The sequence below is a fragment of the Vespa mandarinia genome, chromosome 20 (assembly GCF_050613455.1).
Source record: "Vespa mandarinia isolate Hongniang chromosome 20, ASM5061345v1, whole genome shotgun sequence".
Taxonomy (NCBI): domain Eukaryota; kingdom Metazoa; phylum Arthropoda; class Insecta; order Hymenoptera; family Vespidae; genus Vespa; species Vespa mandarinia.
This window is the reverse complement of record NC_140829.1, coordinates 3,355,001-3,379,000: the sequence shown is the minus strand read 5'-3', so window position 1 is coordinate 3,379,000 and position 24,000 is coordinate 3,355,001. Positions and strand designations below refer to the sequence as shown.

The following is a 24,000-nucleotide window of genomic DNA, read 5'->3' as shown; positions in this document are numbered from 1 at the left end:
AATTCATATATATATATATATTTAGCCCGGAAGAAATTTCATATCTCTCGGCAAGATAATGATCGAATGCGTAATACCAAGGGGAAAAATTCTTTCGATGCAAAAAATATTCCAATCCACGAACAAACGCGATGCGATAACAGTGTTTTAATAATGCTGATAATAATAATGACAATGACGATAATAATAATATTAATACTACTACTATTACTACTACTACTACTACTAATAATAATAATAATAATAATAATAATAATAATAATAATAATATTTAATACACGTTCGATGCAATTTGGAAATCTCTGTTTTTCCCTAACCGACCGACGATGCATCTCAATGCATTTTGAAAAGATCAACATCAATAAAATTTCCTTAATTTTAATAAAATATTGAAACAAAAAATTCATTGCGTTTACACACACACAAATACACACTCTCTCTCTCTCTCTCTCATCCTTTGTTTCTCTTCACTTTTATCAGAAAAATAAAATAAAAAAAAAATAAAAAAAATAAAAAAAAAAATAAAAAAAATAAAAAAAAAATAAAAAAAAATAAAAAATCAATCCACTGTAAACAAAATTGTATACAAATTGATAGATATCACACTTCTGCGAATTTTCACTCTCCTCTCCCCCTCTCACTATTCACCCACTCTCATCCACTGAACCCTCACAATACTTCATATCCTTGAAGAGTCGACCAATTTCAAAATAGCAATAGAATGGACCGAACTAGTAGATGATTCGAAAGAAAAAAAAAAAACATACGCTCGAAAGAGCACACAAGCTCAATATTTTATTTAATTAACAGCATGAAAAAGCAAAAAAAAAACAAAAAAACAAAAAGAAAGAAGGAAAAAGAAAAAAAAAAGAGAGAGAAAAAAGAGAAAAAATAAAAACGCAAACAAAATCGTACTAATCGATATACGATCACGAATAAAATTCGTGGCAAAATCTACTTCCCCGTTCCTATCCCTCCTGGCCAATCCATCCCTACCCTACTACTTTCCTACTTGTTCGACCATCCCTCCGCCCTCCCATTACCACCCTCACGACTCATCATCAACCTGTAAATCGTATTAAGAGCCACCCCCCTACCTACTCTCGACTATAATTTTCCATTTCAACGAATATTTCCAATTTGTATCGATCAACGAAAACCCCTCTCTTTCAGGCTAAAGTTATGGTGTGAGCGAGAATGAAGATGAGGACAGGGGGTCGCGGGGGCGGGGGGGCGGAGGGGCGGAGGGCGAGAGATAGCGCCCGCGCACACACACCTTATCCCTTTTCGTTCATAACACCTGGACAATTCTAGTACACCGACGATATCCTTTGATCCGCCGAGCAAACGATGATACCGTCCCTCCCTCCCTTCCACCCTCCCACCCTCCTATCCTCCCACTCACCAACGCACGTTACGCTTTGAAAGCCATCTGCATATCGTGTTTGCTAAAGAATACAACGAATGCGAGTTCGTACGTATGCGAGCGTATTCGCACATTCAATCCACTCATCCGCCTACCCGCCCACCCGCCCCCCCCAACCTAACCCCTTCCCTCCCCACTTATCCATTGGTCCACCTTATCATTCACGAAGGGACCACGATCGAATGATTTTTAACAGGCTCGTGATCTTTATTCACACGTAATCGTCTAATCAATACGACAATACGTCGAACTTGTTTCTAATTTATTCTTATTCTAATATCTTTTCCATTTTCTTTTTTCTTTTTTTTTTTTTTTCTTTTTTGGTTTCATTCTCCCCTCTTTACTTTTTTCCCGTTCGTTCGATTATTATTTATTTTTTCTTTTCTTTTTTCTTCGCTATTTTCTTTTTTTTTTCTTCTTTTTTTTTTTTTTTTTTGAATCCTCATATTTATCCTTCTTTCTTTTTTTTCACTTTTTCTTTTTCTTTTCCATTAATCCTCATTCTTCTCGTCTATAATTTGTCAAAATCAATCCTAAATGAATTTTTTCACGATCAAATTGAATATATCTATGTCAATTATTATTATTATTCCGTCAATCTTTATATTCTCGATTATTCTTTTTTTCATCGTCATTGTCATTATTATCGGTCATCATCTTTTTAGATTTATATCGTATAATATATCGTAAACGAGAGTACGAGATCCATAGATCTATATAATATTTACGACGATATATCATAGATAATTTCATATGATCAATTAACGAAAGTATTTCGTTTGAACGTCATTATGTTCTCATTGGTTTTATACGATAATGTGAATAAAATGTCCATAGATACGTACGTACGATGCAAATCAATTTTCATATGATTTGTAGTAATTATTTATCGTGAAAGAAACGAAAGATTGCTCAAGATAAATAGAAAATAAAAAATTGCATAAATAAAAAATGGCGATCTACCTAACTCCACGTATTCCTCTCTCTCTCTCTCTCTCTCTCTTGCACTCTCTCAAACACACATACGTGCGTGCGTGTCTTTTCATAGAGAAGCCTAAAATTCAAACGAATATGTATATTCGAACTGACATCGGTCGTTGACAGTGCAAGCAAAATCAATTAATTCAACGCCCGATAAACGCGTCGAACGCGGCGGCGCATTTGAAATTCTGAAAAATTTATGTGCGTTATAGATTACGCGACATGAGGGTAGGGGGGAAGGGGTGTGGGAGAAGGGAAAGGGGGAAAAAAAAAGTAAGCCGAGAAAAGCACCCGGGAAAAGCTCTACATTTCGAATAATCGCATTTTCCGGAAATTTGCCGATTAATCCGTATATATATATATATATATAAAGTTTTCCTTTCGGCCATTGCAAACGTGATACGAATGGAAAGCTTGAATATGGAGTAGAGGCGAACGAGGAGGAGGTGGAGGAGGAGGAGGAGGAATAATAATAATAATAATAATAATAATAATATTAATAATAATAATAATAATAATAATAATAATAATAATAATAATAATAATAATAGTAATAATAATAATAATAATAATAATAATAATAATAATAATAATAATAATAATAATAATAATAAATGAGGGAAAGAGAGAGAGAGTGAGAGAGAGAAATGGAAGAAGAAAGGGGAAGGGGAGGGATAAAAAAAAAGCGACGTAATTTAACGCCTAACGAGTACGTTTCCACGTTATCAAGGGAGAGGGAATCTTCAAAATCAAACTTGAAAAGTTATTATTTTAATATATATATTAACTAAATATAAAATAAATATATATATATATGTGTGTGTGTATTATGTATTAGTTATAGGAAACTTCAATTTTGAATAACTTCACGGTGGACATGTTCTTTTATCAACTATATAACGATCATTCGAAGCCATTTTAGTTATAAAATGAATATTTTCGTATAATGCGCGATTATATGCGAACATTAATAAACAGAGTAATAATACCGCGTTTAATACTTTAATATAAATGTATTATAATTAAATCGTTCGTTTGTACCGATTGACTCTGTCGAGATTACTATGCCCGAACTACCTAGGATTTAAATTATATATTTCGTCGAAAGATTCCTATAGATATAACAATAGATCGTGACACGTTCTATGTGATACGTTCAATAATAATTATTATAATTTAAAAAAAAAAAAAAAATTAAACAAATTAATCAATTTCGAAAATCTACGATAGATCTCATTCGTTTAGAACCTTTAAAATTTCTTACATTTAATAAATTTTCTTTAACGTTAATGTTACCACTTAAAAATACATATAAAAAAAAAAAAAAAAAAAAAAAAAAAACGAAAAGATTGGATTTTAGAATTTTACCGTAATTGATAAACGATGAATGTCAAAAGATATTTAAGAAAATTAAGATATACATATATCGAGACAAATATATCAGTAATATATATATATATATATATATATATATATATATATATATAGTAATTAGTATGTATGTACGTACATACGTAATGTCTTTTCTTTGTTTTTTTATCTTCCTTCTTCCATTCTTTTTTTTGTATTTTTTTTTGTTTTTCCTTCTAAACTCAAGCCATAATTAAAAATGATTTGTCATTCTCACGCAATAAGTAATCTACATGTAAGCTTTACTTTGAATCGCTATTTGCCGGATTTATAATAGTTTCCTGAGGGAATAAATGTAGAGAGGATGAGAATGAGTAAAAGAGAGAGAGAGAGAGAGAGAGAGAGAGAGAGAGAGAGAGAGAGAGAGAGAGAGAGAGAGAGAGAGAGAGAATACACACAAATGAATATTTTATAATTAAGTGTTACAAAAGCACTAAGTCTCCCCCTGGAATATATAAAAACGATTAAACTGAAAATGATACGTACCTACTACATACGTTATACTGAATCTTTTCGGTTTCAAAGCCCTTATAAATCTATTTTAAACGGACTACCCCCTCGTGAATTTTCAGTGCACATATATACCTATCTACATAGTTGTTTACGTGTGTGTGTATATATATATATATATATATACCCAATGAGTCAAAAAATTGTTATTGCCAAATCGGTAAGCACGGGGGTTGTTGTTGTAGGTATATAACCGAGCAAAATGAAAACGCGATTGCGTTTCGTTAAGCACTGACATTTAAACGTTTGTAGATTTTCCATCCAAACTATTCGTCCGTATGAATCGCACGATTCTCTCTCTCTCTCTCTCTCTCTCTCTCTCTCTCTCTCTCTCTCTCTCTCTCTCTCTCTCTCTCTCTCTTTCTCCCTCTCTCTCTTTCTCTTTCTCGCTATTTTTTTTTCGATTCAAATCGTCTCTCTATATAAATACATACGATTCAATTCGATAGAAATAATTCAGACGATTTTTAATAACTCAGTCAAAATTTGATCTATTATTACAAATAAATACAAATATATAGTACCTAATACATATATATATATATATGATCTTATTGATATTCTTTCGATCGTCATAGTACACGTTTCTTTTTTTTTTTTTTTTTTTTTTTTTTTTTTTTTTTTTTTTGGATAAATAGATAAAAGAAAAGACAAGAAAAGAAAAATAATCAAAGATGATGAACTATCTTTTTATATGAATATAAAGAAAGAAAGATAAAGATATATATATATATATAGAAAGAGAGAGAGAGAGAAAGAGAGAGAGAGAGAGAAAGAAGTACATAGACATAGTATAGCGTAGTAGAAACGAGTTTGCGTTCTATTAATTTTTGTGAGGTTTTTATCTCTCTCTCTCTCTCTCTCTCTCTCTCTCTCTCTCTCTCTCTCGGTTTATCTCTATACTCTTCAAATGCTTAATCGATAACGCATTGTCCTACGAATACAATCGAGCAAAATCAAAACCGATCTTCGTGAAATTCCACGTATATATCATCCCATGAGAATCTAGAAATGAATAATCAAAGTATTTTGAAGAAAAGAGAGAGAGAGAGAGAGAAAGAGTTAAAAAAAAAAAAAAAAAAAGAACTAGAAAGATAAACGTTTATCTAAAGTTCGTTTACCAACGAATCGACGGGACAACCCAGCCTCAGGCTCAAACTCGAACTCGTTCGTGCTCGTGCTCAGGTTCGGGTTTGGGTTTGAGTTCGGGTTCGGGCTTCACAATCATCATCGATGTACATTTCAACCTTTACCTTTGTATGCTCGAATAATTGACCGTTCGAGAATTCGAGTACCTGAATTTAACCTGAACGAAAGGATCGTTATGCAAACGATATTCCACGATATGACTCGTACAAGAACAGCTATCCCACGTATACTCATCTATGTAATACTTACGTATATATATGTATATATATATATAGTTTTATATATGTATGTGTATGGTCGATTGCATACGTTAATAGTTCACGTAAAATCACGTAGCATTTTTACCGAATACCTTACGATGAGATATTAAAAAATATTTATAATAAAACGGTTTCTCCTAAATCAAACGATAATTTCCAACAAATGACAATTATACCTAAGCCAATTCCCAAATGACGATCGTTGTTCCTTCTTTCTTTTTTCCATTTTCATTATTATTTTTATCCTTTATTTCTTTTCTTTTCTTCCTTCTTTTTTTTTTTTTGTGTGTTTTTTTTTTTACTGCGACAACAAAATCCTTTTCCTATTTGATACCATCTACGTTCATAAAATTGATTTATTTCGTTCTATGCAATAGTTCGATTTTCATTATAAATTTCATTGATTTATATCAATTGATATATGTTATAAGAATTGATTGATCGAATTAATTAATGTAAATTTTATCGTCAAATTTAATTTACTCGTAGATAAATCTTCCCACTGCCTCTCGCTCCACTTCCCTCTCTCACTCACTCACTCTCTCTCTCTCTCTCTCTCTCTCTCTCTCTCTCTCTCTCTCTCTCTCTCTCTTTCATTTTTTCTTTCTTTCGTTCTCTTGTAATGAAATCAAGAATAAAGAATTAAGATACGAAAGAATAATTTCCCTAAGTTCATCATAGTGCTAAATTAATCGATGAAATCAAACCTAATGAAAAGCAAATCGACTCGTACTACTGAAGAGAGCTCTTTGGCGAAATCATACCGATGTACGCAGATCGAGTGTCATTACGTGGCTCGTTTTCTGACTTTAATTAAATACCGTGAAAAGAGAGAGAGAGAGAGAGAAACAGAAAAAAGAAATAAAAGGGAAGAAAAGAAAAGAAAAAAAGAGAAGAAAAAAAAAAGAACAAAATTCCCCTAGCGCTATCCCTAGATTTTAACCAGTCGTGATACGTGAACTGCGAGAGTCTGCCACCTCCTACGAGTCTCTCTCTCTCTCTCTCTCTCTCTCTCTCTCTCTCTCTCTCTCTCTCTCTCTCTTTCTAGCACGCGTTCGATATCTGGCCGCCATTTAAACCGAGCGAAAAAGCAGAATTACCCGAGTGCGGTAGAGAAGTTGAAAGGACAGAAAAGATAGGGTGAGTGAGAATGGGTGGGATCGGGGATGGGCGGGGAGGGATGAGTTCTAACGAGCGACACTTACGAACACGTTTCTATCCTGAAAAGGCACGTATGCTATTCTTTCTTTCCACTCTCCCTTCCTCCCACTCTCTACTTTATTTCTTTTCCTTTTTTTCCTCTCGTGGCCCGCACAAAGGCAATCGGTCAGTGATAGGCATTGGAAGAGGAGGCGGGGGTAAGATGGGAGGGATGATAGAGAGGAAACGTGGGAGAAAAGGATGTAACACTTAGGCGCATAACCAAGGTAATTACATGCAACACGCGATAGTAAGCTGTTCTCTCTTCTTTACTCTTCTCTTCGAATAGCCAAACGATCAGTGAGAGAGATAGAGATAGAGATAGAGATAGAGATAGAGATAGAGATAGAGATAGAGATAGAGAGAGAAAGAGAGAGAGAGAGAGAGAGAGAGAGAGATCCTTGTCTCATGAGCATCACACGTCAATAAACTTAATTGCTCTCAGTGTGCAGATCGCGTGCTGATCTTGCACGGATCTTGCACGCTTTTCCTCCATCAAATGTTTTCACACTGGAGACGCTTTCGAAATAAATAAATAAATAAAAATGGGCCGAGGAGAGGTGAGTGGGGGGGGAGGGCCGAGGGGAAAAGGCTTAGGGGCAGAGAAAAGTAAGAAAAAAGAAAAGAATTTGGAATTAAGAAGAAGAAGAAGAAGAATACACGATTACGCACACTTCAACTATGGGGGATTTTATTACTTGTTATTATTATTGTGAAATTTCATACTTTTATTTATTTAACTTTGGAATGATAAAAGGAAAAGTGAATTGAGTGAATAAGAAAGAGCATAGTTTCGAGGATCGATTTGAATTAAGCGATTGAAATCATTCATCATTTGCGTCGTTTTCCCCTTTTATGTTCCTTTTTTTTTTTTTTTTTTTGGTTTTTTTTCTTTTCTTTTCTCCCCCCTCCCCCACTTTCCCTATACCTTTTAATGCTCGAGAAGAAGAATCGAGTCGAAAACTATCGAGTAAAAATTTTCTTTTTTTTTTTTTTTTGTTTTTTTTTGGTGTGTGTTTTTTAAACTACGAGAATCGAGTACGGAAAACGCAACGCGTCGACACACGCAGAATCTCGCGGCAATTCACATGGCGTTACCCGATACGGAATATTAATTGCCAGTTATTGGTATCTCATGGATTACGTTATATCGGGAAAGCGTGACTTTTGGAGCGAGCGAGCGAGTTTTCGCTCGTGGCAACGCAATCCACGCAAGCACGTCTCTCTCTCTCTCTCTCTCACACACACACACACACAAACACACGCATACACTCACACACACGCGCGCGCGCGCACATATGCATTTTATGAAACGAACGGAATTCAAAACTGCCTTTGTCCGACACAAGCTTTGTCTTCTTTTTACGCTTTTCCATGGATATGTCCTATTCCTACTTGTTTCATTCGTCTATCCTTTAATTCTATCTACCTACCTATTTCAAATGCAAAATTTTCAGAACAATTTGCATCTTCGTAAATAATGCATAATTATATAATTAAAGGCAAAAAATAATAATAACAATAATAATAATAATACGTCGTTTGCATATCTAACACATCTAATAATTAAGAAACATTCGGTAATTATAAACCGCATATCCCGTATTATAATGTATTTTTATAATGTACGTAGGTTAACGTTGGAAAAAAGAAAAAGAAAAAGGAAAAGAAAAAGAAAAAGAAAAAAAAAGGAGGATGAAAGAGAAAGAGAGAAGGAAAAAAACAAAAGAGAAAGAAAGAATGAGAAAATACAATAGTAATAAAATCTCGTATACCTCAGATCAATTTTAATAATACATTTGTAATATATACAGTAAAATATTAAATATGTATATACCGTATATCGTACGTATACGGATCGTAATATAAATGTTATTAAGTGAGCATGTATTTTAGAACGAAAGTGAATGAATGAAAGAAAGAAAGAGAGAGAAAGAGAGAGAGAGAGAGAGAAGCAGAATGTCCGTAATGACGAAGAGGTCATCCAGGTATTAATATTCCTGTAATTAAAAGTATAGTGAATACAGACGCAATAACGAGATATTACGTCGCAAATATCACTAAAAGATTTTCGAGTTTATAATTATTTGTTCTTGTAATGAGACTACGTACCAAGGATGACGAATTATCATCATGGCACAAGATAGACGTATAAAGGACATTTCTTGTTTTTCTTCTCCTTTTTTTTTTTTCTCTCCAAAAACTCCGAGTTACACGATACAAAAATTTGAATCTTTTTATTTGGAGGAAATTTATGGAGAAAACAGGAAAATAAATAAATAAATAAATAAATAAATAAAAAGGGGAAAAAAAAAGAAAGATTACAAATATTCCCTTTGAATAAATATCGACTGGATCCAATTGATTTTCAACGTTGACATGTGTACGTACATGTTTGTTTGAGATAGATAGATAGATAGATAGATAGATAGATAGATAGATAGATAGATAGATAGATAGATAGATAGATAGATAGATAGATAGATAGATAGATGGACAGGTAGATAGATAGATAGAGAGATAGAAAGAGAGTAGGAAACAAGAAAAAGAAAAGAGGAAAAGAAAAAAGAATAAAAAACCCGAAACTGACCAATCGCAAGAGAGAAAAATACCGCGAGCTGCGAGGTAATTTATTGCAATGGTAGAAAAGAGATAGAGAGACAGAAAGAGAATGAGATAGAAAAAGAAAAAAAAAACAAAAAAAAAGAGGGAGAGGTAGACGTATAGATAGATAGATAGATAGATAGATATATGTGGTATGTATATATACATATATATATATATATATATATATATATATATATATAGAGAGAGAGAGAGAGAGAGAAAGAGAGAGAGAGAGCGATACTATACGGCGCAGAAATAAAACCATTTTTCATTCTCGCACACGAAAGTTCTTAATGAGTGAAACTGAAAAATCGCCGTACTCTTCTCGCATGCATGTATGCACATAACACGACGACGCGACGACGACGACGACGACGACGACGACGACGACGACGACGACGACGACGACGACGACAATTCAACGCAACACATACGCATGCGGCCCCGCGCACTTGTGTTTTGATTACACGTGGATCCAACATCCAGCGGCCCTTTCCCCCACTTCATCCTTCCCGAAAAATGGAATGACGTGTGCATATTTATAAACGTGCCCGCGTATAAAAGTAATTGCACGTAAGTAAATGCATATGCAATGGTTTATATGAAAAATGTGAATGCATACGAAACAGGTCATATTCATAGACATATATATATGTATATATATATATGCATATAATAGAATGAAAAATGATGAATGCGATACAATTATTATTAAAAAAAAAAATAAAAGAAAAAAGAAAAAGAAAGCAACAAAAAAAAAGAAAAGAGAGAGAGAGAGAAATCAGAGAAATCTTGTAATTTTTTTCCCTCGTAACCACGAGAAATGTTTAATGTAACACTTTTTGTGATATATTTTATAAAATAACGTATTACATAATGCATAAACATCATTACTGATTTGGAGCACAATTAACATACGCGTGATTATAATGACGCGCGACGAGAACGTGAAGGGGTGGGTGGGGGTCTGAGAGGGGGAAGAGCAAGGGGGCAATGCGAGGGAGAACAGGAGGAGATAGGAGTGAGAGGTGATTTCGAGGATAGTCAATCGAAAAATTTTTACGACCTAGTAACGCGTTAAGTGACTAAAGAGTAATTAACGTAAAATCGTAGAAAAAAAGAAGAAAGAAAAAAAATAGAAAAAAAAAAAAAATTCCCTTCATCGCACAAAGCGTGCGAAAGTCTTGTGAAATCAAAACTGAAATTATTTTCATTTCAAACGACAAACATTTGAAAATCTAAGGAATCGAGGAAATCGTATGAGCCGTACGAAAAGAAATTATGAGAGTGGACGAGAGCTCGCATAAACGAGGAAGAGATTAGAAAGAAAAAAAAAAAAAAAAAAAAAAAGGCGTAACATGCGATTACTCGATAAAAGGAAAGTGACTTTATCATCATCATATCTCTCTCTCTCTCTCTCTCTCTCTCTCTCTCTCTCTCTCTCTCTCTCTCTCTTTCTCTCTTTCTTTTTCACTCTTTCTCGCGACAAAAGAGGATCGTTAAAGCGACAAACTCAACGTCTCGTCGCAATTATCTCGAACGCACGCTCGACGAATTAACGCAAAGATGAGAAAGGGTTGTGAAGAATAAGTGGATTGGGATGGGGGTGGTATGGGGTCGGCGTAGTAGTGGGATTGAACGGGTGGCATGAGATGAGAGGATATACGATACAAGAAAAAAAGAAAAAAAGAAAAAAAAAATTATGGTACTCGTCTAGTTAAGCCCAAAGGACGATACGTGTATCCTTATGCAAATAAATACATTAAGAGAACCAGAGAACCATAGAGAGAGTAAAAGAAAGGGGGAGAGAGAGAGAAAGAGACAAAAAGAGAGAGAGAGAGAGAGAGAGAGAGAAATAGAATGAGAAGGAAAAAAGAAAAAAAGAAGAAAGAATGGAGGCGGAGTTATTCGCGCTTTGTAAACTTTCAGAACAAACGCTCCTTTCCCCCCGACTACACCTCTAACTCTATATCTACCTAACTACCACCTATCCATCTTTCTCTCTTTAACCAAAGTAAAGGTGAAAATGAAGAGGGACTTGCTTCACCGCACGCGCTCTTTTGCGGATTTTTCAATCACGTTCGGTACTGACAGGATTAATAAAGGAAAACGGCGCTCACCGAATTTCCAAACTCATTTCATCCAGAATCGAATTGGATTTCGTGGTTCTACTCGTTCTATTCTTTATCTCTATGTAACCGAATGATAAAAAGAGTACAAGAGGTGTTGGAACACTCTATCTACCTATCTCACTCACTCACTCATTCATTCATTCTCTTTCTCTCTCTTTCTCTCTCTCTCTCTCTCTCTCTCTCAAACCTCCCACACCCTTTCCTCTCTACCCTCATTCTCTCCTTTTGTCTTTTCCTGTCTTTCGATTGTTCGTCCCTTTGATGTGCTTCAATGAATAGGGCATAGCATTCTACCCTCTTGTTCTCTCGCGGCGAAAGGGTATATCAAAAAAAAAAAAAAAATAAAAAAAAAATAAAAATATATATATATATATATAAAGGAAAAGAGAGATGAAGAAAGAGAGGGGGGAAAAAAAAAAATATATATATATATGTACAGAGTTAGAGATATAGGGATACAGAGTTGTGCAGTTTGTTAGATCGACACTAAATAATCGGTTTATAAAAATTCATGGCAAATTTAGGGAGGAGAGTGTTATATTCGAGTACTATGCTATGCCTGCCAGCCATTCATTCGCAACTACTCGTTCAGAATCAGCGAATTAAAAAAAATGCAAAAGAGATAGGGAAAGAGAGTTTGTGTGTGTGTGTATGTGTGTGTGAAAGAGAGACCGACGATATATATATATATATATATATATATATATATATATATATATATATATACATATGTATAGAAGTATAGTACATACGATGTATGTACAAATGTATGTACATTTTCTACTGTATCATCACACATTCCACAAATTTCCTCCTTCGGTGCATAGAACGAACGATCCATCACCAACAGACACAACAATACAAGGATTGTGATGTATCGAACTAACCCTCCTCCTCATTGCTTCTCTAATTACTTACAAACCCTGACGCAATTCGTGAATAGATTGCTTTTGTACAGAATGTAATAAACCTAAGCTACATATCGGGAATGAAGTATTAAAAAGAAAAAGGAGAGAATTTTTCGGAGTCGATGTGTTAAAAAGAGAGAAAAAAAAAGAAAAAATACTACATCGTTTTTTTGTTAAAAGGATATACGAATAATTGCACAGACGTATTTATAAAATCTATAAAATAATATAGTGTAGGAAACGACGAATTACGAATATATAAAAGTAATAATAGAAATGTAGTCGTATGATAAAGTCAAAAGATTAGAATTACGTTGGTTTAGGATTTGATTGTAAGAAATTGAAAGTATAATATTCTAGGTGTGCGTTTAAAAAAAAAAAAAGAAAAGTTATTCAGTGCGAAAAATGAATAAAATTCGACTAAGAAGGAGACGAAATTATGTGTACGTTTAACATTCGATGAACGAAAAGGTAAAAAAAGATATATAAATTATATAAAGATATATAAAGATAAATAAAGATATATAAAGATATATAAAGGTATATAAAGTATATATACACACACACACACACACACACACACACACACACACACACACGCACAGAGCTATGTATATATATATATATATATATATATATATATATATATATATATATATAGAAAGGGTAAAGGGAAAGAATTGGTATGCTTTTAGTAATCCGGAAACGTTGACACGAATATATCTTCTCGCAAAAGAATTCACTGCCTCTCGAATATGCTTGTATGACTTTCGAGCGAATCCTGAGTTATATGTATCGAAATCCAATGGAAAAGGGGGAAGGGGGATGAAATATAAGGGACGTATAGGAACAGGGAAGGATAAGGGAGGGGGATAAGCAACGAGGTGATAGCAAAAGGTAAATGCATGTGTAGATACGATTAGATGAAATCGTAACAAATATTTTTCCTTTTAATTTAATTTCTGCACTCAATGAAGTGCAAAGGAGCATCATCATCTTACCTTTATCTTTCACACGATAATAGAAATCCTAAGATTAATTCGAATTAGACAAGAAAAAAAAAAAAAAAATAAATAAAAAATAAAAAATAAAAAAAGATAATAGTTGAAGACAATAGATAGAGAATTTATACGAAATACGAATAATGTAATAATGTAATTTGAAAAAAAATTTTAATAATCTTTTCGAACAACTGTGTCATCGTAATATATGTAAAAAAAAAATAAATTTGACGATGATAAATTATTTCATTTATTACGTTAGATTTTTAACGATTATCGATAGAAATTTATATCTACGTTTTTATATCAAATGAAATATATATATATATATATATATATATATATATATATATATCGAATAGCAATGGTGGTTAAACTTATTGGTGTTTTCAAGCTCATAAACCCGATATCTCCTCTCTCTTTCTCTCTCGTGGGAGTAAACAATGTTTATAGGAAACTCTACTTCGAAATTAAACCGAGTGCAGGGTGTCTCCCTCCCTCCCTCCCTCTTCCTCCCATCCATCTAACAAGCTCTCGTAGAACATCTCATCTCGCGGTTGAAAATCTTTTTCAGATCGAAAAAAGATTTCCGAACGAAGCACTCGCTTTCCTCCTCCCTTCTCCCACCCCCCCCCCCACGTAAAAATTTCGACGATTTTCTTCTATCGTATATATTTTCTTTCTCATAATGAAATAAAATGATAAAATAAAATAAAATATTATAAACGATATGAACGTCATAAGTTCACGTTATATTATAATATCATTCACTTCCTTTTTTTCTATTTTATTTGATATCACCGATATCTATATATATATATATATTTATATTTATATGCAAAGAGAGGTGGGTGGGAGGGGGGGTTTGGATAAAGGAAACAGAAAAGGAAAAATAATTCTCGTCATCTTCGTTTTCAGAATTATCGATGAAAGCTCGCAGTGCAAAAGAATCTAACGTAACACAATCCAGCTTGATGAACGAGGATACCGAGAAAGATGAAGATGATGGGGAAAGTGATATTACGTTTGCTGAATTTAAAGAAAGATATAGAAGACTTATACCTTATATGGCATTTTACGCTGCTAATAATAATTTAAACGTCGTATCGTCTACAATAAATGGAAAGAATTTTGTCAAGGTACCGTCGAACGACGAAGTTACGTTATTGAGAAGATCGCAACAATATCGACCAACGTTCTCTCGAATAAACGTCGAAGGTACGAGAAATGTTTTGAACAATTATAGAATTAATAATGTTCAAAATCAATTGAGAAAATTTATTCCTTCTGTTCAATACGATCCAAATGATAACAACGGTGATACGGATTATTTCATACCGATAAGATACAATTCCAAAGCAAATAACGTTGATTATTATTCAACTACCCCGTATAATTTGTACAATCAAGAAGAAAAACAATTGCACGAAGAAATAACAAATCCTAATGTGGATAATATACAAAAGGATAATAATAATAATAATAATAATAATAATAATAATAATAATAATAATAATAATAATAATAATGATGATATTGATGATAATGATCGTCAATATGGTAGACCTATTCGGCCCTATATTTCAACAGGGAATATAAGGGAATATGTTAATAGGAATCAAGGATTGAAACCTATACAAACGAATTTCCCTCAAGATTACGTCTATGATCACATAAGTGGTACAACGTCAAAAGGAAAGACCATAGTTGATATTAATTATCCAAGTGAAGACATAGAATCCCTTCGTTATATTCCCCAGCCGATAAGTTCTAAAGGTACGCAACAAACGATTAACATTCTTGATACTATTCCTCCTCCTTCTCCTCCTCCACCTCCTCCTCCTTCTTCTCCTCTTCTACCTCCACTTCTTCCTCCTCCTCCTCCTCCTCCTCCTCTTCCTCCTTCCACTCCTACTTCTAATCCTATTCCTAATGGAAGACAACCAGTCAATGTTATTCCGCAAAGAAATTTAAATTTTATTAATATAAATCCAATAATAGAGAGTTTTCAATTAACCGAACGTCTACCCGAGACACTGGATAAAAATAATTTGGATAATAGTATAAAAACTCTCATTGAGATATTAAATATTCTTCATAACGCGAAAAAAGAAGAATTCCCACAATTACCTCAATCATCATTGTTATCCGATTTACCATCCGTAATTGATAGGCCGATTCAAAGAAGACCTTATTCTAATTATTATCCAAAATTACGTCCAAATACAAGACCAAAAGTTATTACGGAATCTAGATTTCCAACTGTGCCAACGTCTTTGTTAATAACGGATGATCCGGATCGTTTAAAATCGACATCTTCTTACGTTAATGAAGTCAAAGCTAAAGTTATTGTTAAACCTGTTGTTTATACGATTGACGATTTTAAATCGACTCCTTCTTATAAGGACAATGAATTTAGATTGGTTACACCTAAATTACCTGTACAATCGAGTTATACGCTTACGGACGAAAACAATGGTAAGAAAGTTGTATATTTTGATAACCCTTATGTGCCTCAAGATATTACTCAGCAAAACAATAAAAACAATAACAACAAGGACAATAACAATAAAAACAAAAATCCATTGGAAATATCGACTCAACATTCTTATGAAATCACGGAGGATCTTAGTGACGATATTATAGATCCGGATCGTTTTAAAATACCACAAATAATTACTGAGACAACGACGAAGACGTTGTTGTCTATACCTGAAAAAAATGTCGTCGAACAAAATGAAATTTCTACGATGCGTCCTTCAACGGCAAATCATCATCATCCGTCATTAAAATACGGTGTAACACGTGGCAAACCAAATGTCGATTATCCCGCATACGCTGTTATACCGGATACAGAATTTAGTTGTAAGAAGCAACGATACAAAGGATTTTTCGGTGATCCATCGACCGGTTGTCAGGTAAGAAAAAAAGAAAATTAATATCATTAAATCGTTTCTACAATTTCCTTCTTGGCTTGAATACAAATTTACTTGATTATAATTTTTCTAATTGTCATATCTTTTTTCCATTATCATCATTATTATCATTATTATTATTTTATTTTATTTTATTTTATTTCCTTTTTTTGTTCCAAGGTATGGCATTATTGCGATCTTAATGGAGGCAAATCATCATTCTTATGTCCAAATGGTACTATCTTTAGTCAGGTTGCATTAACATGCGATTGGTGGTTCAATGTCAAATGCGAATCTACGACACAATTGTACGTTTTAAACGAACGCCTATACAAATATATACTTCCGATAATGCCAAAATTCCCGGAAGATTTTACCGGTCCGGAGGTGGATCGATATTTAGAGATCAAATTCAAGGAAATGGAAGCTAAGCTAAAGGAGAAAAAATTAAAGAAACAACAGGAACGAAAGGACAAAGCCAAGGGCAAGATACAAACGATCGACGATAACAATAACAAAACTCGTGAATAATAATTTTTAATTACAAATAGAAAATTAAATAACAATTATTATGATCCCATTTAACGTATATCATACGTATCTCGTTGCCATTGCAATTTGTTTGCAAAAAGGAGGAACAAAAAAAAAAAAAAAAAAAAAAAGGTAAAAGAAAAATCGTGATTCTCGAAATTATATTTCGTGTAGTAAAATAAGATTATTTATAGTAACAAATAACATCTGTACTTAGGCGAAAACAATCATAACTTTAAAATATAACATTAAAAGGTCAAAAAAAATAATGTAACGTATGTATGTATGTATGTATGTATATATCATAAAAATTTTGCCTCATTTTTTCTTTTTTCTTTTTAATTTTTCTTTTCTTTTTTTTTTTTTTTTTTTTTTTTTTTTTTTGTTTATTTTTATTATCATTATTCAAATTAATAAAAATTAATTTTCTGTTTATACTGATCATACTAGCAGAATTTTTTTTTTTTTTTTTTTTTTTTTTTTTTTTTTATAGAAATGTGAGCGGGTATAAAATGGCTGATGATATTCATAAGTATTTTCTCCCTCTCTAGTCATACATGCTTACTATGTAATTATTTATAACAGAATGTGCTCAGTTAATTGAATATTATTGTACCTAAATGTTTATAATAAAAGACTTTCTATAATAGTCCTTTATATAAACGTGAACTTTACTTATAATATATATATATATATATACACATACACACACACACACACATATATATATATATATGTATGTATGTATGTATGTATGTATGTATGTATGTATGTATGTATGTATATATATGTGAGTAATGTTAATGTTAAACGTTGATATAAATTTCATCCATGTAAGAAGAACATTTGATAAATGTTACTGCGATGCATCATAAACAAATGAAGAATGTATAAACACTATGTAAAGTTATAAACGCATAATAAATCTATTTATTACTCTTTTCTTTTTTTTCTAGAATCCGCAAAGTTTCACAATTACCTATCAAAATGTCATCCTTTTTTTATTATAACAAAATATTAAATAAAAATGCTTACCTTTAATGTTTGAAGAACACGGTGTAGACTCTCTGCAACATCATTGTAAGCTTTGTTAAAGCTATCCATTAATTCTTGATTCTAAAAAGAAAAAGAAAAATTTATGAGATGTTTTGAAATATTGTCTTTTAAGAAATAGAAAAATAAAAATAAAACATAATAGGTGCTAACCTTTTCTAACAATGATATATGATTATGCTTTGAGTGATAACGTAACATGCAATGTGAACAACTAGATATTTTACAATCGTTACAAAAATAACCAGCATATTCATTGCAAGTATTAGAACAAACACTGAATATTGTCAAAGGCATATCTTTTATTTCATTAATTAAAATTTTGGAATGATTTTGTAAAGCCTTTCCATGTATCTGTGAAACAATGAAATGATAAATCTAATAATACTTAATGAAATAAAAAAAGAAATATATAAGTCATTTATAAACCTACCTTTGAATAACATGTTTGACAATAAAGGGCATTACATTGTGGACATCTTAAGGTAGCTTCTATTTCACATTCATGACAGTGACCTTTTTCAAGAATAAAATTCACTATAATATTGAAAAACTATATAAAGAGTTTATATATATATATATATATATATATATATATATATATATATGCATAGCATCAATTAGAAACCTGCGATTTGAAATAGCCGTGCTTTTGGAACAACTGTTTGAGTAAAAGAAATATCTGGTTCTTCTAATAAGTATGGTTGATGACTTGCAACAAATAACAAACCCAATGTATAAATATTTAAGGGATACATTTCACTTTTTTTCTCATTAATTTCCACATGCTCACAGCACAATGAGCAAGATATATCAGGATATAATTTTGCACACCCATAGCAAATAGAATGTCCACATTCCATTAACAAAGGAATTTGTTTTCCACGCAATGTTAAAACTTCTGAAATTAAAGAAATGAAAGAAACAAAAAGAAATAAAGATAATATCATTTAACAATAATATTTGTTCAAATTTAACAAATAATCCATTGTAACTTTATCTATTGTGATTATATTGTTATATTAAGAATATATTTTTAACCTTTGATCAGATATAAAGAAATTCAATCATAATAAATTTCATTCTTTTGAATATTTGACATTTTATATTGTACCAATGCAATATACTATGGATTTGAAGAAAAAAAAAAAAAAAGAAAAAAGAAAAAAGAAGGAAGAAAGAAAGAAGAAAGAGAAACAAGAAGTAGAAGAAGAAGAAGCATAATTCTTAATGTTTCTTTTTCAAACAAAAAAAAAATATTAAGCATGTAAAGGTGATCAATTTAATTAAAAGAAAAGGAAAGAAAAGTAAATAGAAATTAATAATAAAATATATTTACCTCGTACGATAAATAGACATTTGCAATGGACGCATGTTATATTTTTCAACTTGATCCTTGGAAAATTATAATTTGGCGCATCTTTATTGGGATCACGATAACCAAACATTGTTATTCGTTGAAATGAGAAGGAAAAAAGAAAAATTAACAATCCGATAATTGAATATTCACGAAATATCACGTTATTTTTATATACGATTGATAACTATAAAGATAATTATAGTTCTTTCTTACGCGAAATCACTACATACTAATGGAAAAGGCAAACGCCGCGACTTATGGTTTCACTGTTTTTGAATCTACTGCCAGGGATGGCGCACGAATTTTCAGGTACCACGTCCAATAATATTTATTTAATTTCATCCTATAGATATTTTACAATTTTTCTCCACTCATTCTCTCTGAATATTATTTAATAAAAATCCATTGTCAATGTTCCTTTTAAATTAATAAAATAACTTGATAAAATATTGTTATAATATATATATATATATATATATGTGTGTGTTACGTGTGTATGTTGATGTATATATAATAATAAATATTTTAATTTGTTCGACGAACACGAGGAAGCAATTTGCGAGGAGGTAATTAGAGAATAGAAGGAAAATAAAAAAAAAAAAAAAAAAAAAGAAGGAAGAAAAAAGAAAGAAAGAGAAAAAAAGTTACTCGTTGAAAAGCAATTTACTTAAAATCAGTAGCGCCAAAATTCAATTAGTCATTTTTCGATGCAACAACGGCACAAACCGTTTGGAAACGGAAAATATTATTCGTATGGTAATAAATGTATGTATATATATATATATATATATATATCTTTTTTTTTTATAAAAATGAGTTTTATATATGTACATATATATACACACACATACACACATATACATATGTATATATATATACATATATGTATAGAGAAAAAAAAATGTATGCAAAATAGTGATAAAATTTACAGGTTATACGTGATAAAGTATTACTTAAAGTGTCACTACTAATGTAAATCGATTAATAACATTATACGTTTCAATATGAAAAACAATTATGATTGATATTATGTTATCTCGAACATTATATTTACATCGAACAATGATGTATTATTGTTTGTACGAGGAAATAGATTGTTATTTTTTCTTTTCTCTTTTTTTTTATTTTTGTTATTACTTTTTCTCTTTCTCTTTCTCTCTCTCTCTCTCTCTCTCTTTCTCTCTCTCTCTCTCTCTCTTGTTCGTTAAAGGTTAAACACTTAATACGTAAAGTACATTTCTAAATAAATATATTTACGTAATGTGTAAAATGAGGTTATTTCTCGAAACGAAAATTTATTTTCATACATCGACGATAAATATTCTTTTTATTCGTATCCGTGTATACGTCCTTATTTATTTTCTTTTCTTTATTTGTTTTTATTTTTCTTTTTTTCTTTTCTTTCTTTCCTTCGCCACGAAGAAAAGTTACGTACGTTCTATTTCGTACGTAAAAAAAAAGGAAAAAAAAAAAAAGAAAAAAGAAAAAAAAATTTTTTTTGAAGAACAATTTTGATTAAGAGGAGAGAAATTATTTTTGGAAATATTATTTGAAAATTGACAAAGGTTTAATTAAAGATAATAACGTTACGATATATTTCCAATATTTGATACTTGAAAACTTTTAAAGTGATTCTTTTGTTTTTCTTCTCCCTTCCCCTTCTCTTCCTCCAGCTTGACAGTTCTTTTGAAAAGTTTTAAAAACATTAATTATTTTACTTATTCAAATACTCCATCCGTGTATATCTAATCAAAATCTATTACTATTATCACTATTATAATATGTAATACGTAGTAGTAAAACGTGTTACGCGTAAATACATACGTAAAAATGTATTTCGAATATTTATTCTTTTAATTTAAAAATTAGCTCGATATGGATCGATTGTTGAAACGGTCAATACATTTATCTTCTATATATATATATATATATGCGATCCAACGTATAATCGTATTTCTAATGTACGTGCTAAGTCTACATAACCTAAAAAAAAAGAAAAAGGAACATTATACATAAAAGAAGAAAAAGAAAAAAAGAATGAAAAATAGAAAAACGATAAAAGAAACGTGTGCTTCAAGACGTGTTTCAAAAAAGAAAAAAAAGAGAGAGAGAAAAGAAAGAAAGAAGAGGGCAAAAAAATCCAAACAAAACAGCGCCAACGTTTCCGTACGATTGGAAAGGTTACGTGATAACGAGAAACCGAGAAGGTAAAAAGAAGAAAAAGAAAGAAAAGGAAAGAAAAGGAAAGAAGAAAAAATGATGAAGAGAAAGACGATCCATTCGACGCTCGCTCAGTCAAAATCGTTTCCATGCGGAAACTCCGATCTTTATTTTTAAAAAAATCGCAAAGACCGTTAACGTAGCTTATGACGATTCTTGTCAGCCGCTGCTGCTGCTGCTGTCTGGCGAGCAGAAAAGTCGACGCTGACGATCACGTGCTCGTCCGAATATTATCAGAGGGCCAATCAAAAGCGTAGGAAATAAATAAACGAACGAACGAACAAATAAATAAATTAAAAAAAAGAAAAAAAAAAGGAAAAAGAAAAAAGAAAAAAAAATCAATGACAAATAAAAAAGAAAAGAAAAATATTTTTACGTAGTTAAATACACACGACAATTTGTATCTACGAATAAGATATAAAATATTACGTTCATCGACGATGATGATGACGATGATGATGATGTTAGATCGATCGACATATTGAAATTTGGTATCGTTAAAAAAAGAAAAAAAGAAAGTAATTCCTCAATTTTTTCAAGTCATCGATAAATATTTTTTTTTCTTAAAACGAGGAACAAAATAATAACGAATGAATTAATACAAAGTAAAATTGTTTGATAATGAAGAAAGAGAAAAAAAGAAAAAAAAAAACATACGTACGTTTTATTATTATTAATCGGAATATAATCGAAAGAAAAAAAATCTTTCCTCTGTCATAGGAGATAGAATGAATCGACAAAGTTGATTGGAATAAGTTTATAAAAGAGATGGCGTTGATGACTCTAGCGATGTACTTTGACTGACGATCGTGCGTATGAGGAGGGATTCTGTTTATATGGAGACAAACGTATAATATAAGCAAGGACGTACACATACATATATATATATATATATACACATATAGATACACTCATCGTTAAACGTAGGTCGACCGTCGAAGGTAACACACGTATACCATACATACGTACAAATAAACGTACACATATACACATTACATACATACATACATATATATATATATAAAATGTTTCTAGGCGTAAATTCGCAAGTCGCGTGCCAGATGCCGCTGCGATCTCGTGACCAGCCTCACGGAGTCCAACAAAAATGTAAGGAAAAAAAGAAGAAGAAAAAAAAGAAAACAAAACAAAATAAAAATAGAAAAAGAAAAGAAAGAGGAAGAGAAGAAGAAGAAGAAGGAGAAGAAGTAGAAGTACAAGGTAATATAAGAAAAATAATAGAAAAGAATAAAGTATGAGATATCGGATGGACGGATTAAAGAGGAAAAAGCAGGATATAAACGAGGATATGGATATATATATATATATGGATGAGGATGAGGATGAGGATAAGAGAGAGAAGAAAAAGAAAAAGGAAAAAAAAGATGAAGAAGAAGGAAAGTGGGTAAGCGGTAGAGTTACGTCGTAATGGTCTAAGAGATTCTAGGTGCGGTCGCGGCCAAGGGTCCGTTATAATCCCACCCAATAGCTACCGTCGTAGCCCAATGAACAAGATGCCTTTACATTTTACTTCCTCAATGCTTGAATTTCTTCTTTTACTTTTATTTCTATTTCTTCATCTTCATCTACATCTTCATCTTCATCTTCATCTTCTTCTTCTATTTTTTCTTCTTCTTCTTCTTCTTTTTCTTCTTCTTTCTTTTTTTTTTTTTTTTTTTTTCTTTTCATTTACCTGAAACGTTTCGAGAAATATTTCTCGAACATTCCACAAATTTAATTTATTTATCATCTTGTTAGATATGAAATATTTCTACGTTCAATGCTATGGTAAAAATGGAATTTCTTAAATTATAACATTGTAAACGTTAAAAGAGAAACAAATAGATCTACGTTTATAATTTATATATTTTAAAGTATATAACGATTGTTATGATTATAAACGATAATTATTCAATTTCACTTGAATCAATAAGTTTTTTAATTAGTTTTAATATATCTATAAATGATATTAGTATAGTTTTCTTTTTTTTTCTCTCTTTTCTTTTCCTTTTCTTTTTTTTTTTTTCTTATTAAATATCTTTCAATATATCGATTAAGTCTATATTTTTAAGAATATAATTTTTTAATAAATTTCATTCTTGGTAGTAAATAATAGTAAAGTTTTGCATTATTTAAAAATTCGTGATAATGTTATTGGGTAGTAATATGAACAAATTTTCATAGGTTGAAAATGTATTACATGAAGGATTCTGTTCTCTCTTCTCTTTTCTTTTTTTTTTTATTCTCTCTCTCTCTCTCTCTCTCTGTCTCTCTCTCTTTGTACTCTTTTTTTCTATCTGCTTTACCAATCCATTCTTGACGTTACAAAGAGGAAAAGTT

At 31.5% G+C, this 24,000-nt stretch overlaps 2 protein-coding genes across 10 annotated transcripts in view; one reads left to right on the top strand and one right to left on the bottom strand.

Annotated features, from left to right (window-relative positions):
- LOC118450603 (uncharacterized) overlaps positions 1–17,328 on the top strand; it is a 64,591-nt gene extending 47,263 nt beyond the window's left edge. For 2 of the 3 annotated variants that reach the window (XM_085663108.1, XM_085663107.1), the window contains exons 2-3: positions 14,503–16,502; positions 16,680–17,327. In XM_085663108.1, the coding sequence (XP_085519234.1) occupies positions 14,511–16,502; positions 16,680–17,030 (2,343 nt within the window). In that variant the 5' untranslated portion in view covers positions 14,503–14,510 and the 3' untranslated portion in view covers positions 17,031–17,327. Of the gene's footprint in view, positions 1–14,502; positions 16,503–16,679 lie in introns of all 3 variants that reach the window. The other variant, XM_085663106.1, reaches the window with a different exon arrangement.
- Positions 1–19,844, bottom strand: part of qin (tudor domain-containing protein qin) — a 208,213-nt gene extending 188,369 nt beyond the window's left edge. Inside the window, exons 1-6 of one of the 7 annotated variants that reach the window (XM_085663099.1) lie at positions 19,674–19,840; positions 19,423–19,503; positions 18,712–18,984; positions 18,517–18,620; positions 18,237–18,437; positions 18,066–18,146 (exon numbers count right to left, since the gene is read on the bottom strand). In XM_085663099.1, coding sequence (XP_085519225.1) covers positions 18,066–18,146; positions 18,237–18,437; positions 18,517–18,620; positions 18,712–18,946 — 621 coding nt within the window. In that variant the 5' untranslated portion in view covers positions 18,947–18,984; positions 19,423–19,503; positions 19,674–19,840. Of the gene's footprint in view, positions 1–18,065; positions 18,147–18,236; positions 18,438–18,516; positions 18,621–18,711; positions 18,985–19,422 lie in introns of all 7 variants that reach the window. The other 6 variants (XM_085663097.1, XM_085663098.1, XM_085663102.1 and 3 more) reach the window with 6 other exon arrangements.
- Positions 19,845–24,000: the final 4,156 nt, after the last annotated feature.